Source organism: Montipora capricornis, chromosome 1 (genome assembly GCF_036669925.1).
Source record: "Montipora capricornis isolate CH-2021 chromosome 1, ASM3666992v2, whole genome shotgun sequence".
NCBI classification, from domain to species: Eukaryota; Metazoa; Cnidaria; class Anthozoa; order Scleractinia; family Acroporidae; genus Montipora; species Montipora capricornis.
Window position 1 is genome coordinate 48,082,158 of NC_090883.1, and position 17,500 is coordinate 48,099,657.

The 17,500-nt window shown below is 41.4% G+C and overlaps 1 protein-coding gene across 4 annotated transcripts in view; it reads right to left on the bottom strand.

The window, feature by feature from the left end:
• The window catches only part of LOC138046687 (E3 ubiquitin-protein ligase ubr3-like), a 59,301-nt gene that overhangs the window by 13,902 nt on the left and 27,899 nt on the right, over positions 1–17,500 (bottom strand). For all 4 annotated transcript variants that reach the window (XM_068893295.1, XM_068893282.1, XM_068893301.1 and 1 more), the window contains 17 exons: positions 17,454–17,500; positions 16,121–16,198; positions 15,551–15,700; positions 14,351–14,468; positions 14,176–14,236; positions 13,308–13,373; positions 12,295–12,427; positions 10,230–10,376; positions 7,747–8,014; positions 6,859–7,035; positions 5,354–5,448; positions 4,489–4,644; positions 3,959–4,092; positions 2,592–2,702; positions 1,768–1,911; positions 1,066–1,134; positions 1–56 (listed from right to left, as the gene is read on the bottom strand). The exon at positions 1–56 is cut by the window's left edge and continues 93 nt beyond it; the exon at positions 17,454–17,500 is cut by the window's right edge and continues 38 nt beyond it. In XM_068893295.1, coding sequence (XP_068749396.1) covers positions 1–56; positions 1,066–1,134; positions 1,768–1,911; positions 2,592–2,702; positions 3,959–4,092; positions 4,489–4,644; positions 5,354–5,448; positions 6,859–7,035; positions 7,747–8,014; positions 10,230–10,376; positions 12,295–12,427; positions 13,308–13,373; positions 14,176–14,236; positions 14,351–14,468; positions 15,551–15,700; positions 16,121–16,198; positions 17,454–17,500 — 2,010 coding nt within the window. The remainder of the gene's footprint in view (positions 57–1,065; positions 1,135–1,767; positions 1,912–2,591; positions 2,703–3,958; positions 4,093–4,488; positions 4,645–5,353; positions 5,449–6,858; positions 7,036–7,746; positions 8,015–10,229; positions 10,377–12,294; positions 12,428–13,307; positions 13,374–14,175; positions 14,237–14,350; positions 14,469–15,550; positions 15,701–16,120; positions 16,199–17,453) is intronic.

The following is a 17,500-nucleotide window of genomic DNA, read 5'->3' on the forward strand; positions in this document are numbered from 1 at the left end:
ACGGCTGCTCCCAGCACAGTAAAGTTCCAAGCACTGGCCGTTAGCTTGGTGATGGTCTGTAACGATAGAGGACAAAAACACTCGGTGTTTAGTTCAATTCGCTAATCGCACCACTTCTCCGGTATATTTAATTTCACCTGCGGCCATGTTGCTGGAAAGAACAATTGCTAGAAAGTCTTTTGTGAATTTTACTCTATTATTATGCAAAACTTGGGCTAAAGTTTTTCTATCGTTTTGGCACCAGCACGACCGTCTTATCACGCGAGTGTAATCAAAGAATAGCGAATAGACCATTTTACAGTTGTGTGCTTAGCTACCTGGCTTGTGAATGAAAGTGAGGCTGGAGTTGACCTTGCTTTGATAGACACCTCACTGCTTTTCTTATGTTAATGATGTTGTTGTCATGCTAATAAGTAGGAATTTACATAAGAAAAGCTGTGAGGTTTCTATCAAAGCAAGGTCAACTCAAGCCTCACTTTCATTCAAAGGCCAGGTAACTAAGCACACAACTGTAAAATGGTCTATTGAATTCATCGTTAAAGCCCGCCGCACACTTGAGGAAAGAGCTGAGCAAACTGCCTCGCGAGGCGGAGTTCGATTCTCGCAGCCTTGTTTCGACTTCTTTCCTTTCCGTGTAGCTAAGTAGCTTTAAATACCCGTAAAACGGAGCACTGATCTATAGGGGGGAGTAAAATGAGCGCACCGTCGACGTCAGGTTTGTCAGTTGAATTACTGTTACGAGTTATCGACGTTAAATATGGTTACTTGACTTTACAGTGATCTTTTCACGTGTGAAGATATCATGTTTTTGCACGAAAGCTCATTTGGTATTTCATTGGTGTTTATATAATAAATGGTTTTCTCTCACGACGAAAACGCAAGCAACGTAGGCCAACACAGAAGCGTTTTGATAATTAGTAGCCTTTGTTGCGAAATGACACGAACGGATAACAAGTCAATGTGTCTGAACATGTTGCCTCTGTGTAGGCTAGCATCGCTTGTGAAACTAGCGTTATTCTCGTCTCATGTTGAGACCTCTCGTTATCGCTGGTTAAAAACACGTACGTGCAGTTTAAACTTTCTTAAAACTGTGTGAAGTTCGCTTGTCTGATCCGTGTGACTCTTTTCTCTATTCTGCAAACAATAACAGACGGTAAGTTTCAAGTGTGTTTGTGGTCAGCATTCGAAGGATTGTAATTTTAGGATGAAGGGGTAGTTTCTAAAGAAACTGTGGTGCTGCGTCGGTGGGGAAGTAGTATACAAGAATACTATATAAGAATAGTGTACAAGAATACTACTTGTAATTTTACAAGAATACTACTTGTAATTTTAGGGTTGTGTAGTGGAAGCATGAGACTTGAGGCGTGACGTGAAAAATGTTGGGGGGGGGGGGGGGGAAGGGCGCAAATCCAAGTCGCGACTGCTGAAAATCATCGGCCAATCAAAAAGGACGGAGACAATCCAGTAAACCAATCAAAACTCGAAGTAATTACACGTAGCCGACACAAATCGCGGGAAAATGTGCACGCGCGAGCCACGATTGGCTTTGGTTTCACTTCTGATTGGTTGAAAAAATGGCACGAGAACTTTGAACCAATCACTGAGTGAAGTAATCATAAACCAAAGCAATTCGATAATTACTTTCGACACTCAATCGAAAACCGCTCTAATCCAACAGCGCTTACTTATACCTCATTTGCGTGCGTTTCTCTTTTTCTAAGTGGAGCTAGGCTTAAATTTCAAGCATGAAACTGGCGTTTTTCTCACCTTGGATGCTGTGTTAGTGGGAATAATATGCGAGGGAATAATCGGTAGCACGCAGTTACCAAGTTGTCTACACAATGGACATGTAAATTCTCCATTTCTCGGGTTAAATGTCTGCACTTGGTGAAGTTGATTGGCATCTTCCTCCTGTATGGGTTCAGAAAGGAAACAATGTCGTAAGCGCTTTCAGATTTTGCATTATAACAGCGTAATTCCGTAAGTCATGTCCAGCCTCACTGCCAGTCACAGGTTCGGTCACTACGCTTGGAACTGTTGAATGGCCGGCCTGTGTTGCCTTATTTAGTTCGCCCATCAGACTACACGAGTATCAGAAAGACTGTTCCCTTATTATTTTCCACCCTGCCAGAGTCCAAAAAGGTAATAGTTCCCATAATACGGGGTCTGTATTGGGATAACTAGCAACGAAGCGAAAGAAATCTGGTCCCCAAAGAACTTCTTTCTCTAAAACCAAAAAAAAATTAACTAGATAAACACAATGAGTTACAAAACGTGCAGACCCGAAGTATACCGGGAACACTAGTCGAGGTGGGAGACACATTATTTATTTATTTAATTATTCATTCATTCATTCATTCATTCATTTACAGTTGTATTGACCTTATTTATTTCAAATTTGCCAAATAAAGTGATGTATTTGAAAGGAAGACTTCGCTAATCCACAAACAGCGAGGCTTTTATACATAATGTTTGAAAAAACGTAGAGATTGTCGTTTCATTATTTCTCCATACTCAAGGTATTACGGAATTCTGGCAAACTGCTCCTTGTACAGTTAAAAGTAAAAGAGCACTCGTCATTACATTTGTACCTGAAGGGATTTAAGGTACGATTGATGACAGTCGACATGAAGGAGGTGTCCACAAGACTGTACGTGTACTCCGCCTTCGGTGCCAGCATCACACGCTTCCAAACTGGGTATCTGTCGATTTAAGCGATAGTTGTACAAAATCGTCAACAATGCCGATATATTCGCGATTGTAGTGAAAGGGACTTTAACCTCGGTGAGTCAAATGAACAAAATATTTTATCGATTTTGACGTGGACTCGGAGATACTCCGATAGGAAATCTGAGTACGCCTTTGCAGCCTTCCGATTACCAGTTCCATTTGGACAATTTAGACTCGTTCCCAGACCCCACCGTTTCTCTTGGCCGGCGGGGCCTTCGCACAAGAACGAAGGGCTATTTGCAGATCCAGATTTTAGGACTTCCAGAGGTCATATCGTCGTCGCCGTCAATAGTACAAAAAAAGGCGTCGCCAATGTGAAGCTTTAAGTGGCCTCAACTTAGAGAATCTGTCGCCTTCGTGTCCAACAAAAAGAAGCAATACGCAAAATCGTAGTTTTAAACAAAGACACTGATCATTTTACCGACCGGCTTCGCGCCAGCCACAGCGGCCATTTTTACTTCCGGTTCACGATTTTACTGTTCGCAAGCTAACCAATGGGGAAAAAAAAAGGAATTTCTTATGTCTCCGGAGCCCTTCGTTTTCTCGTGCGACGACCGCATCGGCTAAGAGAAACGATGGGATCTGGGAACGAAAGCGCCCAGCAGTACGCCGAGACAATAATATGGTCATCTGAACCTAGTTTATTAATAGCCTTGGCTCCCACTAGTCTCGTATGGCTCAATAGTAGAGCATTTGAACCAGTAATCGGAATGGGTCGTAGGTTCGCCACCCACAAAGGAACACTCGGAGTCAACATCGATTAAAAATTTCTTCAATTCCGCCATAGTTAACAGTTCCATGGACGGAGCTTTTAACAAGAAATTATTGTCTAAGGTACTAATCAAAATTTACAAACTTCAAGCCAGGTTCTTATTGCAAGGTCAATATAATGCACATTACTAAGGATCTGTCCCTTTGTGAGTCTGCGCTGTTTGGGGGGAAATTGCAGAAGACCGAAAGGAGCCTAGGATCCTCCAGATCTCACGTCCGTAGGCGACATAAACTACTCGGCCATGCCGCACCGTTTGAGCCATACCAAGCTTTCACACGACAAGGCCCTTTCCGTGATCTAATAGAGGTTTTGCACGGCAGCCATGCTGCATGGCAGGAACAATGGATTCTTTTTCCTATGGGAACAAATGTTCTTTCTAATGCAAAACATTTTCATTGTTCCTGCCATGCAACATGGCTGCCGTGCAAAACCTCTATACGAGAAATGGAAACTTACCAAGCCAAAGCGGCTCTTCAGAGCTTCAAATCTGTTTAAGAAAGTCGTTCCACAGGTGATAACGCGAGCCTCTTCTTCTTCACGACGAAGGAGAAGATGACTGTGTCTTACATACAGTGCCCTGTGGCCGAGAACTATTGACAAAGAGCAAAACGTATGTTATTTTGTGTTTTTTATCGATTTGCCATCGCGTCAGTTTTTTATCTTTTCGCACTAGTTTTCAGGTAGTTATTTTCAGTAGCGTCGGTTAAAACTTACAGTTCAAACAGTTCTCTTTCGCGTTGTAAGTTTTTCGGAACATTTATTGTTAAAACGGTTTCTTCGGCCAAACACGGTCAACTTAGCGATCAATGTGCACTGTCTCTGATTACATCTCAGGTTCACGAATTAACTTCTGAATTAACGCGGAAATGACAATCTTAAAATAACGAGGCCGAAGAAAAAGAACCACAGAAAGTAGGGGTAATGGCTTGTTGATGGCTCCAAGTCACAGGTACCACCTGGTTACGCGACTAGGGCTCTTTGCAAACCTGTACTTGGCTGTAACAGTGCCACCAGACCTACTGGTCTTTTCTCAGTGGAGGAGGACGTTTGGCCACAAATAACGCAATCAAACGCATGTTCACTTGATTCACCGCTGGTACCACCCACAGGATGTATGTCTTCATCCATCGGGAGAAGAGAATCTGCAAAAGATCTTTCAGTTAAGGCTTATTTCTACCATCGGGTCTGGGGGCATGCCCCCCCCTCCCCCCCCCCCCCCTGGAAATTTTCAAAATAGAACACTCAGAAACGCTGTTTCCAGTGTTTCTGGAACCCAAGAATCATTTTCCCAGGCAAGGCTGGAGTTCACTCAAATTCCCTTTATTAAAAGTAAAAAAAAAAAAAAAAAGAATTATAATAAAGCAACCCCCCAAATATTGGCAAAGGACATGGAATGGGAAGCGACCGGATGAAACGTCCCACCTCCGGCCTCAAACGAAAACCCTGTCTTAGTGTCTTTTGTTTTATCAAGACGCTCATAAAACTTGCGTTTGTTTCTTGTGATTTTGCTTGCGTTGCTAGTGAAAACAAGCACATAAGGAACACCATTCTGCTTTTTTTCTCTAGTTCAAAGCGGTTGAGTGAAAAATAAAACAATTGATTTGGCCAATTACAAGAGACAACAACAACGAAATGAGCCGATCATTGCCCAAAGCAAATACATCCAGCGGGTGTTAAGCACGAAAATTTGCGTGCGCGAGCAAGTCAAAAATCGCTTCAGACTTGACCTTTGACTGACTTGGAACAAAGCGCAAGATTCTCATGCAAGTTGCTAAACAATGTCATCCTCAAAACACATTCAAACTTGGGATGGACAAGTGGAGAAGTTAAGTCACGAAAAGGAAGCAGTACCTGGTTCTTTATTCATTGTTTTCTCCATAAAACTTTTCTGCTTGGATGCAAACTCAGCCAAAAGCTTTTGTTGACGCTCCCTGGCAAGCTTTCGCCTGAAGAACAAAGACAAGTTCAAATGTTCTCCATTCCCGAAGAAAAAAAAAGCGAGGGAGTGAGAGAACAATTTTTATCTCCGTCAGGAGCCCATCACCCGGAGCGTGCAACTTACCTATTTTCGTGCAACGGCGTTTTCACAAGTAAGGTTATTTTTAGATTGAATTTCCCGCTAATGAGACTCCCACAGGAGCCCGATGACCAATTACAAGAAATTAAGCTGACGTCATAGGGTCACCGAACTGGAACTGCCTTTGTTTTTTGACCTAATTCGCGGGAAGGGCTAGTCTAAAAATAAACCTACTTGTGAAAACGCCGTTTCACAGACGCTGTATGGAAGTTGCACGCTCCAGATGGCCTCCTGTCTCCGTGTCATAAGGCTCACGAATGAAGTAAGAATATTGGCCTTAAGACGACTTCAATAAGTCAAGTGCACTCTGTCATTTTGCAAAACTGTGTAGCACCTTTGTTCGATGTGCTTTACATATTGGACTTGGCTCGTCTGTTCAGTTCGTATGGAGTTACTGGGTGGGGGGGGGGGGGGGGGGGGCGCGCCCAGAGGGGTTAAAAATGTAAGTACGACGACGAAGGCAACAGCTATACGGGAATCTTTGTTTACATCTTTTGCCTCATCAGCATAGAGCTTTCGTGGTCTAATCAGTCGGTCGAGAAAAAAGTGCTGGATATTGAAAGTGTGTTGCGTAATAAGCTTTCTCTGAAATTTGGACGCAATACACCAGATAATCTCTGAGCGATGATTCTTTGAAAACTCGAGATTTTAAAAGAATGTCAGTATAGGATGGTTATCGCTTTTGCCACCCAAGAATTTATCAGTTTTTGATGGCTAATAACTGGCTCGTTATCAAAGTTAAAAGGCTATATTTAAAATGGAAGATTTAACTAAGTTAAACAAGTTCTTATACCTTTTGAAGTCAATTTGTAAATAGCTTGATGCCCTCCGAAAGTAAACAATGACGTCCAAAAAGATTCCCTTATATAACCTTGGTTTGAAGATCTAATTTCGTGTAACAACTAACTGTAATCGTTTCGCGATTATTAATTGGTTCAAGTTGTTTGGGGTGCAAATCGTGAACACACATGAACAACGTGGCCGTTCTTGAGAGAAAATTGAAAATATATCTTAAGGTGCTCAAGTCTTGTCGTCGTTGAAAAACTTACATGCGACATTATCATTAAGCCAAGGAATGGAAACCGGAAGTAAACATTTCGAGTGCCAGTTCATTAGTCTCTCCTAGGCTTTTAAACTACTGGATCCCATAACCAGGGGCCTAGAACTCCAATGCTGTAATATTATTACTAGAACAGTACAACTTCACTGTATTCGTGGAACGGCTTTTTACAAATAGAGGTAATCGAGCGGAAGAGGCGACAAACCCAACTACACAAACCTGAATGCCTTTCCTACCAAATCATCGCTGTCCCCTTCGGGAGAAGAAGGACTGGAACTAGTCTGGGCAGCCTCTGATTGGAAGTTGCGTAGTGCATTAGCATTTTTACAACTGGAATCACGGATCACTTGTAACAGGTCTGATAAGTACTGGGATCCATCACCGCATACGTTACTCCTGTGGTTGAATAAGAAATGAGCAAATTACCGAGCAATGATATTACGATTATCAGCATTCTCTGTGCCACATTGATAGCCCTTTCCAAAACGTTTGCACTAATTCAGGCAGCTTTAAGGCAACGTGTAATTTTCTGACAATTACAAGATTTAATGAAGAGATTTTCTATTAAATGATGACTTCTTCATACTCGACTCGATTTAATATTCACATCCATTTGGGACAACCGGCGCCCGTTGTAAAAAAATCCATTAAACTAGATTAGGAAAGTGACAGAATAAAGATCCAGTTCAACCGTGAAGAGCGTTTCTGAGGTTACAGCTGAAATTAGCTGTAACCTCAGAAACGCTGTAAATTACAGTCAACGATTATGTACAAGTTATTAGGGTTGGACATCGCCAGCTCAATGCTTCAGAAAATAGTCCTTTTCTAGTCAGCCGGTTTCGATTTTTTCATGATGGAGCGAGAGCAATTGTTCTTTTCCAATATGCTTTGAGTCTCGTTTCCAGCTAAGAATCCTTCTTTTGAAAACGAGTTTCCATTCACGTATTAAATCAATGAGATAACATTGTCAACGACGACTACAGAATCCTTAGGCTTTATTTTATTCTTTTGTGGAAACCAAATTGCCAAGAAGGACGTTTGAATAAAACCTATGAGTGTAATTGCCATTCAGAACAACAAAATATTTACGAAACAAATGCTACCAACCTCTCGGGTGATGAAGTACATGAACTTGTCATGGAGGATTTAAGCTTCAATAACAGACTTAAAATACTCTGGTTTATTCCTTCGCTTTCATTGACAGCCTTCGACTCGTCCGAGGTTCCAGGCGACGATGGGTCTTCTGAGTTTGTTTCCATGGCAAAGTCATCGACCGCTTTAGCTAATTCCGGCATGATCTCTTCTTTGTTGAAGTGTAAATTGATTGCCATCTCAAGATTTCCTCTACAAGCCTTAAGAAGGTTTATTGCAACACCTGTAACACAAAACCACAGAAACAGTCACTACTGCTGACTTAAGTAGTATGTGTTTGAAATATACGTTAGAAAAGGACACCGAGAAAAGGAAGGATACGGATATACCACGACAGTAAAGTAGGGGATGGAGACGAAACAGACTTAACTGATTAGAGTGTCATGTGAAGTGCTAGGTTTCTACCCCATATGAGCCATGTGATCGTTAGCCCTACTAATGAAAATGTGCCCACACAAGGACAGAGAAAAAGTCTGACCAGGGTGGAAACTGAACCCACGAACTTCGGGTTAGATCACCGCTGCTCTACCGACTGAGCTACAAGGTCAGACGGGAGCAGGCCGTGGGAACTGAAGAGGTTAAACTCACGGCAATGAACATGTACAAGTACAAGGAAGGATTACGTTTTTGCAAACGTTGGCCGTGTAGCACTTATATTTGAACAGACTTAACTGATTAGAGTGTAATGTGAAGTGCTAGGTTTCTACCCCATATGAACCATGTGAGCGTTAGCCCTACTAATGGAATGGGCCCACACAAGGGTAGAGAAAAACTCGGACTAGGGTAAAAAATGAACCCATGACCATCGGGTTAGATCACTGCTGCTCTACCGACTGAGCTAAAGGGTAAACGGGTAAAGAAGGTAGAAGGTAGTAACGGTCGATGACTTTGCTATGGAATGAACTGCCGACATCAACACCTTTAAGCGTCAAAAACCCATCTCTTTCAGAACGTGTACCTTTAAAAATTGCTTTACATTATTTTACCTGTAATGTGAGAATTTTTAATTTGTTAATGATATGTAATTAGTTATTTCTAGAGTATTCATTGTAAACAGATTTCTGTAAATAGATTTTGTACTATAAACTGCACATAGATTTTTGTACAATGATTTGTAAAGCGTTATGAGCAGTTAGTGTCATAACACTATACAAATAAACTCATTATTATTACTATTATTATTATTATTATTATTATTATTATTATTATTATTATTATTATTATTATTATTATTATCAGTAGCCATATGAAAACAAAAAGGAGCATAGCAGAGGGAATGCAAGAAATGGAAACGAGCACCAGCAAAAAAGAAGAGAGCACCACCACAACGATCATCGTCATCCTCATCATCGTCATCAACATCATCACGATAACGACTACCACAACGATCACGATGATTTTGACGACGACGATATTTTAAAACAATGATACTGATAGCCCTTTGCATGACCGTGTCACGTGACCTTGTCAATCATAAAAAATGGTCGTGGTACAAAGTAGACACCAGAAATAGAAAGAGCGTAATGAAATTTGTAAGAATGTCCATTTTGAGGCCACTGACGTTTATGTGAGAGACTAAATAGTGATTTTACATTACATTACATACTTAATTGACCGCTCCCCATAGGGGCTTTTCAGGGCCAATGAAACAATCAACAAAACAACAGAACTCAACAACAACTGTTAAGAATCCCAACTGGCCGGATGCAAACCAGTTGGCTATTTACAAGTGCAGCTGGGAAGTTGCACCAGGGACTACCAGGAACAAATTCAGCGAGTGGTCAGAGCGGGTCTTGAACCCGGGATCTCCGGATCTCAAGGCAAGCGCCCTTACCACTGGGCCACACTGCCTCCTTTTAATGTAAAGCTTGCCACCCAGCAGCTGTTTTCCATATAAATAACAGTAATATGTTCTTAACCATTAAAATCTTTGTAAAATCTCTCACATATATGTCAGTGGTCTCAAAATTGAAACTCTTAGTAATTTCATCACGCTCTTTCCATTCCTGCCATCTAGTTTGTACGACGACCATCCATTTTTTATGATAAACAAGGTCACGTGACACACTCATCCAAAGGGTCTATTGCAACTGTGAATATGATACTGATGACCATAATTAAGATCATGATAGTTATGATGACTATAACGATGATATTCGATGTGGTGGCGGCAGCGGTTGAAATAGAGAAATATGAGCTCAAGGAATGGTAATGAAGAAAAGTTCTGCTTCAGGATCTTGTTGTTGTTGATGATGATGACACCTGACAACGAGGTGTTGAATGAAAAAGATAAAGTCAGTTGCCTGCATTGGGATAACCCCGACACGAAGTCGCGAAGGAGGTGTACATGAAGTGACATATTGCTTGAAGTAATGCAGATAAACTGAATAAGAATAAGCATAAAACAAACGTTCTGCTTCTAGAAAGAAGCAGCCAACCTTGAGAAGCTTTTGTGACCTTTGTGAATTGTTGTACGATGCCCTGGAATGACGTGGTATTCCAAATATTCAACGCTTTTCCTTCGTGTGAATCCACAGACTGCATACCGGAGAAACTCGTACATTTACTGGGGGAAGCTTCTGTTGCTGGTGAAGTGGGACATGTAAAAGGGAAAAAAAGAAAGAAAGAAAGGAAGAAAAAAAAAAACACGAAGAATTAGATATCACAAGAGGGCCATTAACCAAGAGGGGAAGGTCGTGGGTTCAATTAGCAACCTTGCCATCAATTTTTTAAACTTTTATTTTGTGGGAGGTGGAGCGAAATACAGTCCCTGATGCTGTGCATGGGTGAATGTACCAAATCCATCCTATCACACGCGAATATTTCTGCACACTTGAGGTGTCGCCTAAAACCTAATCGTTATACACTTAGACTTTCACTCAACAAAACGAACACTGTGATTGGTTGATTTTTGGCCACGCACCCATGATCAAATTCAAATGTATCCCGACCGGAATAAAATTCCGCAGTTGTTGCCCGTGCCGGATGTTTTGCTGCAATAGACCTTATTCACGATAGCTGCCATGTTGGATTTGCCTTTATCATGCAAATTAGCTACACACTTCTGAGGGGACAAACAACACAAGTTCAAGAGATTGTAACGAACATCATAGCCACACAGATGATTTGTTTCACGTTCCTTGTATGTTTATCACCTAAGTAGTAAAATAGAATGATTACACAAGTTACTTCGGTGATTTTTTAGTCAAAATGAGCAGATAACGAAGTAGAAAGTCAAAATGTCGGAGGCAATCAAAAGATATAAAATTATTATAATAGGTACTTAACTCTAAATTTTAAACTGTACTTTTAGCAATGTAAATTCAATATTTCGGCGAGCCGATTTTCCGCAATTTGCCTTTATTCCAATGTTTGCCCCCCAGCATAACACATGGCTAATTTGCATGACAATTTGAAAACCAACATGGCGGCTATCGTGAATAAGGGCTATTGTTGAAGGGAAAGTCTAAACATACAACAAGCTCTTAATGTAGGACTCTCGGGAAAACAAAACCAACTGTTGCCTTCGGGACCAGACATTAAGTGTATGATATCCACAGACACAAGTAGGGGCTTCCGGCGTCACAAAACATTAGACTTGATGCTGTTTGCCGTCGTCGGCAAACTTGTTGGATTAACATATCCGCCTATGTTTATATCGCACGAAATATGATCCCAAAAATTGCACTGTCTACGTCACTCGAATGATAACATGGGTGACACATTACTCCTTATATAATTTTGGCGCGAAATTTAATTGTTAATTTATAAATTACAATGTTGCCATGACAGCTTTTCCAACAGTGCTAAAATGGCGTCCAGGTTTGAAGATTTTAAAGAGTAATTTGTCACCCATTATATTAAAAGCTAATCAAATGCTATACTCGTGAAATTAGGGAATAATTTCAATTGCATTTTGTCCAAAATCAAATAATTTCCCGAGCCTTTTTCCTGTCACCATTTGATTACCCATACGAAACCATATTTTCGTGTTTCATTCCCCACGGACGCAGCAACGCATTTTCTTCAAAAAAAACTAACCTCTCCATTCGTCCTTTATGTCCCGCCGACACGAGCAATATTAATGTGAAAGGTTTGATTTGCTGGTGTAGACGAGGACATTTGGCCAATTTTAATGTGAAAAATGTGTGTTTAAATACGGAAAATTGCTCGTCTAGACCACTCGTCACATAAAATGTGGCAAATTCCTGCCTCTTCAGTAGTGAGCGACACTGGAGAACGACAAGGCAACCTCGCCTTATTTCTGCTTTATCTCTGCTGTCCAAATGCATTGCTGAACCACTTCACTGTGAATTGTTAACAATCATTTGTCGTGCTATCTACACGATCAAATGTATTTGCCGCATAAAATTCTCACATTAAATTTGATCGTGTGGACGGGGCTTTTCTCATGTGTTGGCATATTAACCCAGTTGTGAAAACGTACCCTCTTAGCGAAGGACTTCTGATATAACTTACCTTATGCACAACACGTCTACTTACTTCCACTGTTGTCGCTGGTATCCATTGCTTCCTGCACTGCCTCCACTGCATGACTGACATTATCAACCATACTTGCCGAAGGAAACCCTAAATCATCAATGGATTTCGGCCAACCCAGTGGTACCTTGTAGCTCTAAAGCAAGATAAGGAAAGCACAAACACTTTTAGTGAGCAATGTGGGCGTGGCCAGGAATTTTGAGACTCAATTCAAGGTGAAGGTCCATGAATATATCACTTCTGTCACGCCAACAAGCACAAAAGAAACCTGATAATTTTGATTTTTTTTTACGGATTGGAGAAACTCCCTCCATGCAGCATGAAGTGCATCATCGATGGTATGGTATATCCATCATGTCCGAAACAAAAGTATGCCAATAGGCTTTAATACTTTGTCACGCTAATGACTATTTTAAGTCCATCATCCATTGCAAAACTATCATGTCCGACAACCTGTTTTCCTCCTGATAATGCCACTTTTGAATTTTACTCTATCTAACGTCAGACGATTTCACTCGTCAGTGGAGACCCCTTAGAGGCGAAAGAGTTGATTAAAAGACGTTTGCGTTGGTCTTTGTATAGGCTGTCGCATGGGGCCGAGTGAAATTAAGGATTACACTGTAATATCACTTGTAGTTTCTGAAGTTGCAGAAATTGGCGACTCGGACAATTTTTGCAACTTCTGAAAACACAAGTGCTATTAGTTCTTAGAAACACGCGATTACTTGTTCATTAAGAAGGTCAAAAACGCACGCTGTTAAGCAATTTCATAGGAAGCCATTTCAGTGTACAGTTAGCGTCCATGAACTGTAAAACGCTCGAATCAGGTGAATGAAATTCTATTTTTGTACAACAACGCCAAAGCAGTGAAAGCAACCTCACTAAAAACATTTACATCAGGATCAATTACCAAAATTAATGAAAAATGTCCTCTGTCTCAGCCAATTTCGCCTCTTTTTTTTTTATAAAAGCTTAATTAAGGTTCAACGTTACCTTGTAAATCGATCGCAACTCACCCTGAAAAGCCACTCGTGATACCTATTTAGATACATGAGCAACATGGAGAGTTCTAAGGCATGGGGCTGTTAAAAGAAGCAAAAGATTCAAGGTAACGACACTATCTGTGAAAACAATCTCAACCAGAGATTAGAGATTGGAGGGCTTGCGTAATACCTTGGAATTATGGGATTACATCGTCATCGATGACGAAGACGATTACGATGAGAAGCAGGGTTGCCATAGCAGTGATTGCCCACTCGCCTTTCACCTATGATTCCCGGATTCGGCGTCGTATGTCACATACATAAATACATACTTGACCACCGGCCCCTTAGGGGCTTTTCAGGGTAAATGAAACGAAATCAATGAAACAGCAGAAAAGACCAACAACTTTTAAGAATCCCAACTGACCAAAGGCAAAGCAGTTGGCTATTTACATGTGAAGAAGAGAAGTTGAATCAGGGTCTACCAGAATCAAAATTCAATAAGTGGTCAGAGCGGGTCTTGAACCCGGGATCTTCGGATCTCAACGCAAGCGCCCCAACCACTGGGCCACATTGCCTCTTCCTTAGTGGAATTTGTTGATTCTCTACTCCACCCTGAGAGGTTGTTCTCCGTGTTCCCTGGTTTTCCCTTTTCATCAAAAACCAAATTTGAATTGTGTCCCTTGATTTCAATAAATCCACTGTCTTTCCAATAAGCGGAGCACTTGTACTCAACTACTTAATATATTAAGACCGATAATAATAATAATAATAATAATAATAATAATAATAATAATAATAATAATAGTGATGATAATGACGACAACAATGCTGAAATATTTAACATCCTTCTATTAGACAATCCTTCCCCAAACACAATCTTCCATTTGGGAAAACCCACCTGGTTTTCATCGTTAGCAAGACCCAAGTTCCTCAGTGGTGTATCAAGTCTTTGGGAGACACTGTAGAGAGTTGAAACACAGTTTATCCAATTATTATACTTTAAACAACCCGTTACCTCTTAGTGAAGATCTAGTGGACTACTTATCTATCTGCGATGACTCAATGTTAGTTACCTGATGAGATGTCCTGTAAGTTTAATAATCAATTGTCGTCTGTGAGGTGGTTGCTGTTCAATTAGAAACTGTATGTGTTGCAGTTGAGCTATTTTCTCCTGACTGCTGCTTTGATTCTCTGCCGATTAAGAACAAAAATCTTGAAGTGAAAAAGTACAAAGAGGGACACCGAATTATGGCTTCGGTCAAGACTTGGCGATTGCCTGATTAGTGACTTGCCACATTCTCAATCGATCAGACGCAAAGTCGTGCCAAGTGTTACTTTCTCGCAAGCGTTTCCCATGGTCAGCGTCCAAGCTGAGGGAGATGAATGAAGGAACGAATGAAGGAACGACTGAATGAACAACTTTACCGTGTCACGTCTACGATCCGGCTAAGTGTAGCAATCGGAACACCTAAAATCGGCCCTAGTCCAAGCCCTGCAGCTAAATCTGTGTGGGTATTCCCAACGGTAAGCCGTAGGCCAGCTATTTTAAAATCTCATCAGTTCTGACTTATGAATGGTCGTTTAGTCTGATACGAATCAGTGCTTCAGGCAGTTAAGGACACAAATACTGACTTTTATTTTAACCACACCCAATTGTTACAAGAAAGGTGGTCATTATCGTCTCTTTAGGCTAACCAGCATGCATTGCGCTCGCGGGCTCAAACAATGACGATTATGTCAACAAAAATACTAATTGAGATAATATTTGAAAAAAATGAAAAAAATCGGGATTTATAGCGGTAGCTATAGATAATAATATCTGATCTGCTAATAATAATAATAATAATAATAATAACAATATCTGATCTGCTAATCGCCCTTTCTCGCAGTCGGAGACTGAATTACTAAGGGCGCAGCTCAACGAGGTCGGACCGAAGGAGCTGTGCTGCCGGCTACGGGCTCGGCCCCTGAACACGACCCATGTATGACCTCGGAGCACAGCACCACAGCCTGATGGAATAGGCCGGGAGTCGATTTTGAGGAGGGAGGAAAAGCGGAGTACCCGGAGGAAAACTCTCGGAGTCAGATTGAGATCGACTGAAACTCGGCCCACATACGACCCGAGGCCAGAGTTGAACCCGGGTCACAGAGGTGGGAGGCACGGTTGATGACCATTAAACCACCCTGACTCCCCACCCTGACTTGAATACTGCGTTTCTGTTGGCAGACGAAGTCATGAATTGTTAAGGACTTTAAACATGCGAAAGACTTACGAAGGGTACTGTTAAGAACTCCATTCATAAATGGCAAAAATGGCTCAAACAGCGGAGGCTTCATGATGCGTTGGCTGTGCAACACATCTGCCATCACAGCAGACACTTCCTGGGGAGAGTTCCTTTCAGCATCAAGTGGAGCATATGGGTCTGTAACAAACAAATATTAAAGTGACTGAGCTTCGTCTGTACCGAAAATGCCATCTGCACCTGCTTCTGTATCTGCATGGACAGCCCTCGGCAAAACTAATCCCTTTGACTTATGGCCGTTTTACCATTACGCGGAATCATACACCATAAGCCTCTTGAGATATCACGCAAAGCTAGCCACATTTAGCAATAAGCATGGCTGAAGCTTGAGGTTTGCCCATCAACGACCCTGGGGTTGGGACAAAGTCCACGTCGCACAAACCACTCCAACTTCATGCCTACAGGGTCTCTTTTAAAACGAGAATCTCAAAAGTACAAAACACCATTTTACTCCAGTGTGAAGGGGCCTATAAATGAACATCTGTTCCTTTTTTACTTTCTACAAAAACCAAACATTCCGCTCTAAAGCAGCACACTCACTCAATTCCAACTTGTACATCAGGTCTTTGTTCAAAAACTGATGAGTCCCAGTTTGATGGAGATCCTGGGCATCTTTCCCTGAAATTCAAAGCTCATTGTATGGAACAGTATTTACTCTTTGAGGAGCTGGTTGGGTTGGCCCAGAGAGCAATCATCGTCCACCAACATGTACCGGGATCTAATTTCCGGACATTACGACATATCTGGGTGGAGCTTGTTGGTGATCGCTACCTCTAAAAGAACCCTTCATTTTCTTCCGTACAGCGATCCCATTTTTCCCCCTCCCCCCCCCCCCCCCCAACTACCCCGTGCACCATACGTTTGACTCTTGAACTTTATAGGAAACCTCCACTCCGACTAATGAATAATTTAAACCCGAACAAAGTAATGTTTGCTATCAAATTTGCTCGACAACTTCCTCCAAAAAGTGTTTGTATCGAATAATAAAAAAAAGAACTTTAGAATCACTTATTTCCACCTTCAAATTTCCCGAGCGCCGCCATCTTCAATAATTGTGACGTGTTACGGTTCCCCTTATTGTTTTCACTCAAAGAGCTTTTGTTTTGAAACAACAGAGCAACCGCGACGCGTCACAATTAGGGAGCTTACGAAACGAGGACGACGACGGCTTCGAGGACTTCATTGAAAAATACGAGTTCGCGTTCATATCACTACGAAACTATTTCATGTCGTTTCGCGTTAAAAATGTGTAGTAACTGTTGAGGAATTAAACTGGTATGAGTGGGTTGGAAGCGTAGAGAGAGAACTGAAAATTCATCGTCATGTGCTAAAGTCCTCCACAGAACCTTGAATTTGGTCATTTCACGTCGTCATTCAGGAGATGACGGCAAAGAAATGTACCAAAATGTAAAACGCACGTGCAGAGCGTGCAGAGCCATTGTTTTTGCTCACTAAACCTATTGTTTTGTAGCGTCGTCGTTGCCGTCGGCGTCGTCGTTTCGTAAGCTCCCTATTATCAAGATGGCGGGGCCCGGGAAATTAAAGGACAAAAACAAGCATTGGTGAAATTCATTTAATCCGTATACAGACGCTTCCATTGGAAAAAGGTCGCACAAATTTTGATTGCAAACATTGTTCTGTGATGTTAAGTTATTTTCTTTTTTAAGAAGGTAATTTTTACACATTTCCGTGGTTTGCCCACTTAACCCTGATTCCGTTTAGAGGTCCCCTTGCCTTTATCCAATTGACCTATAGTTTGCGTACACAGCAATTTCTGAATTCCATCTTCCGTGGGGGTACAACAACAATTTATTTCAGTAAAGGGTACGATAACAATGATTTGTAATTAAGGCAGAAATAGAAGCTAACAAACCATAAGCATCAAGGAAATCGATGCAGCGGTCGACGATTATACATCCA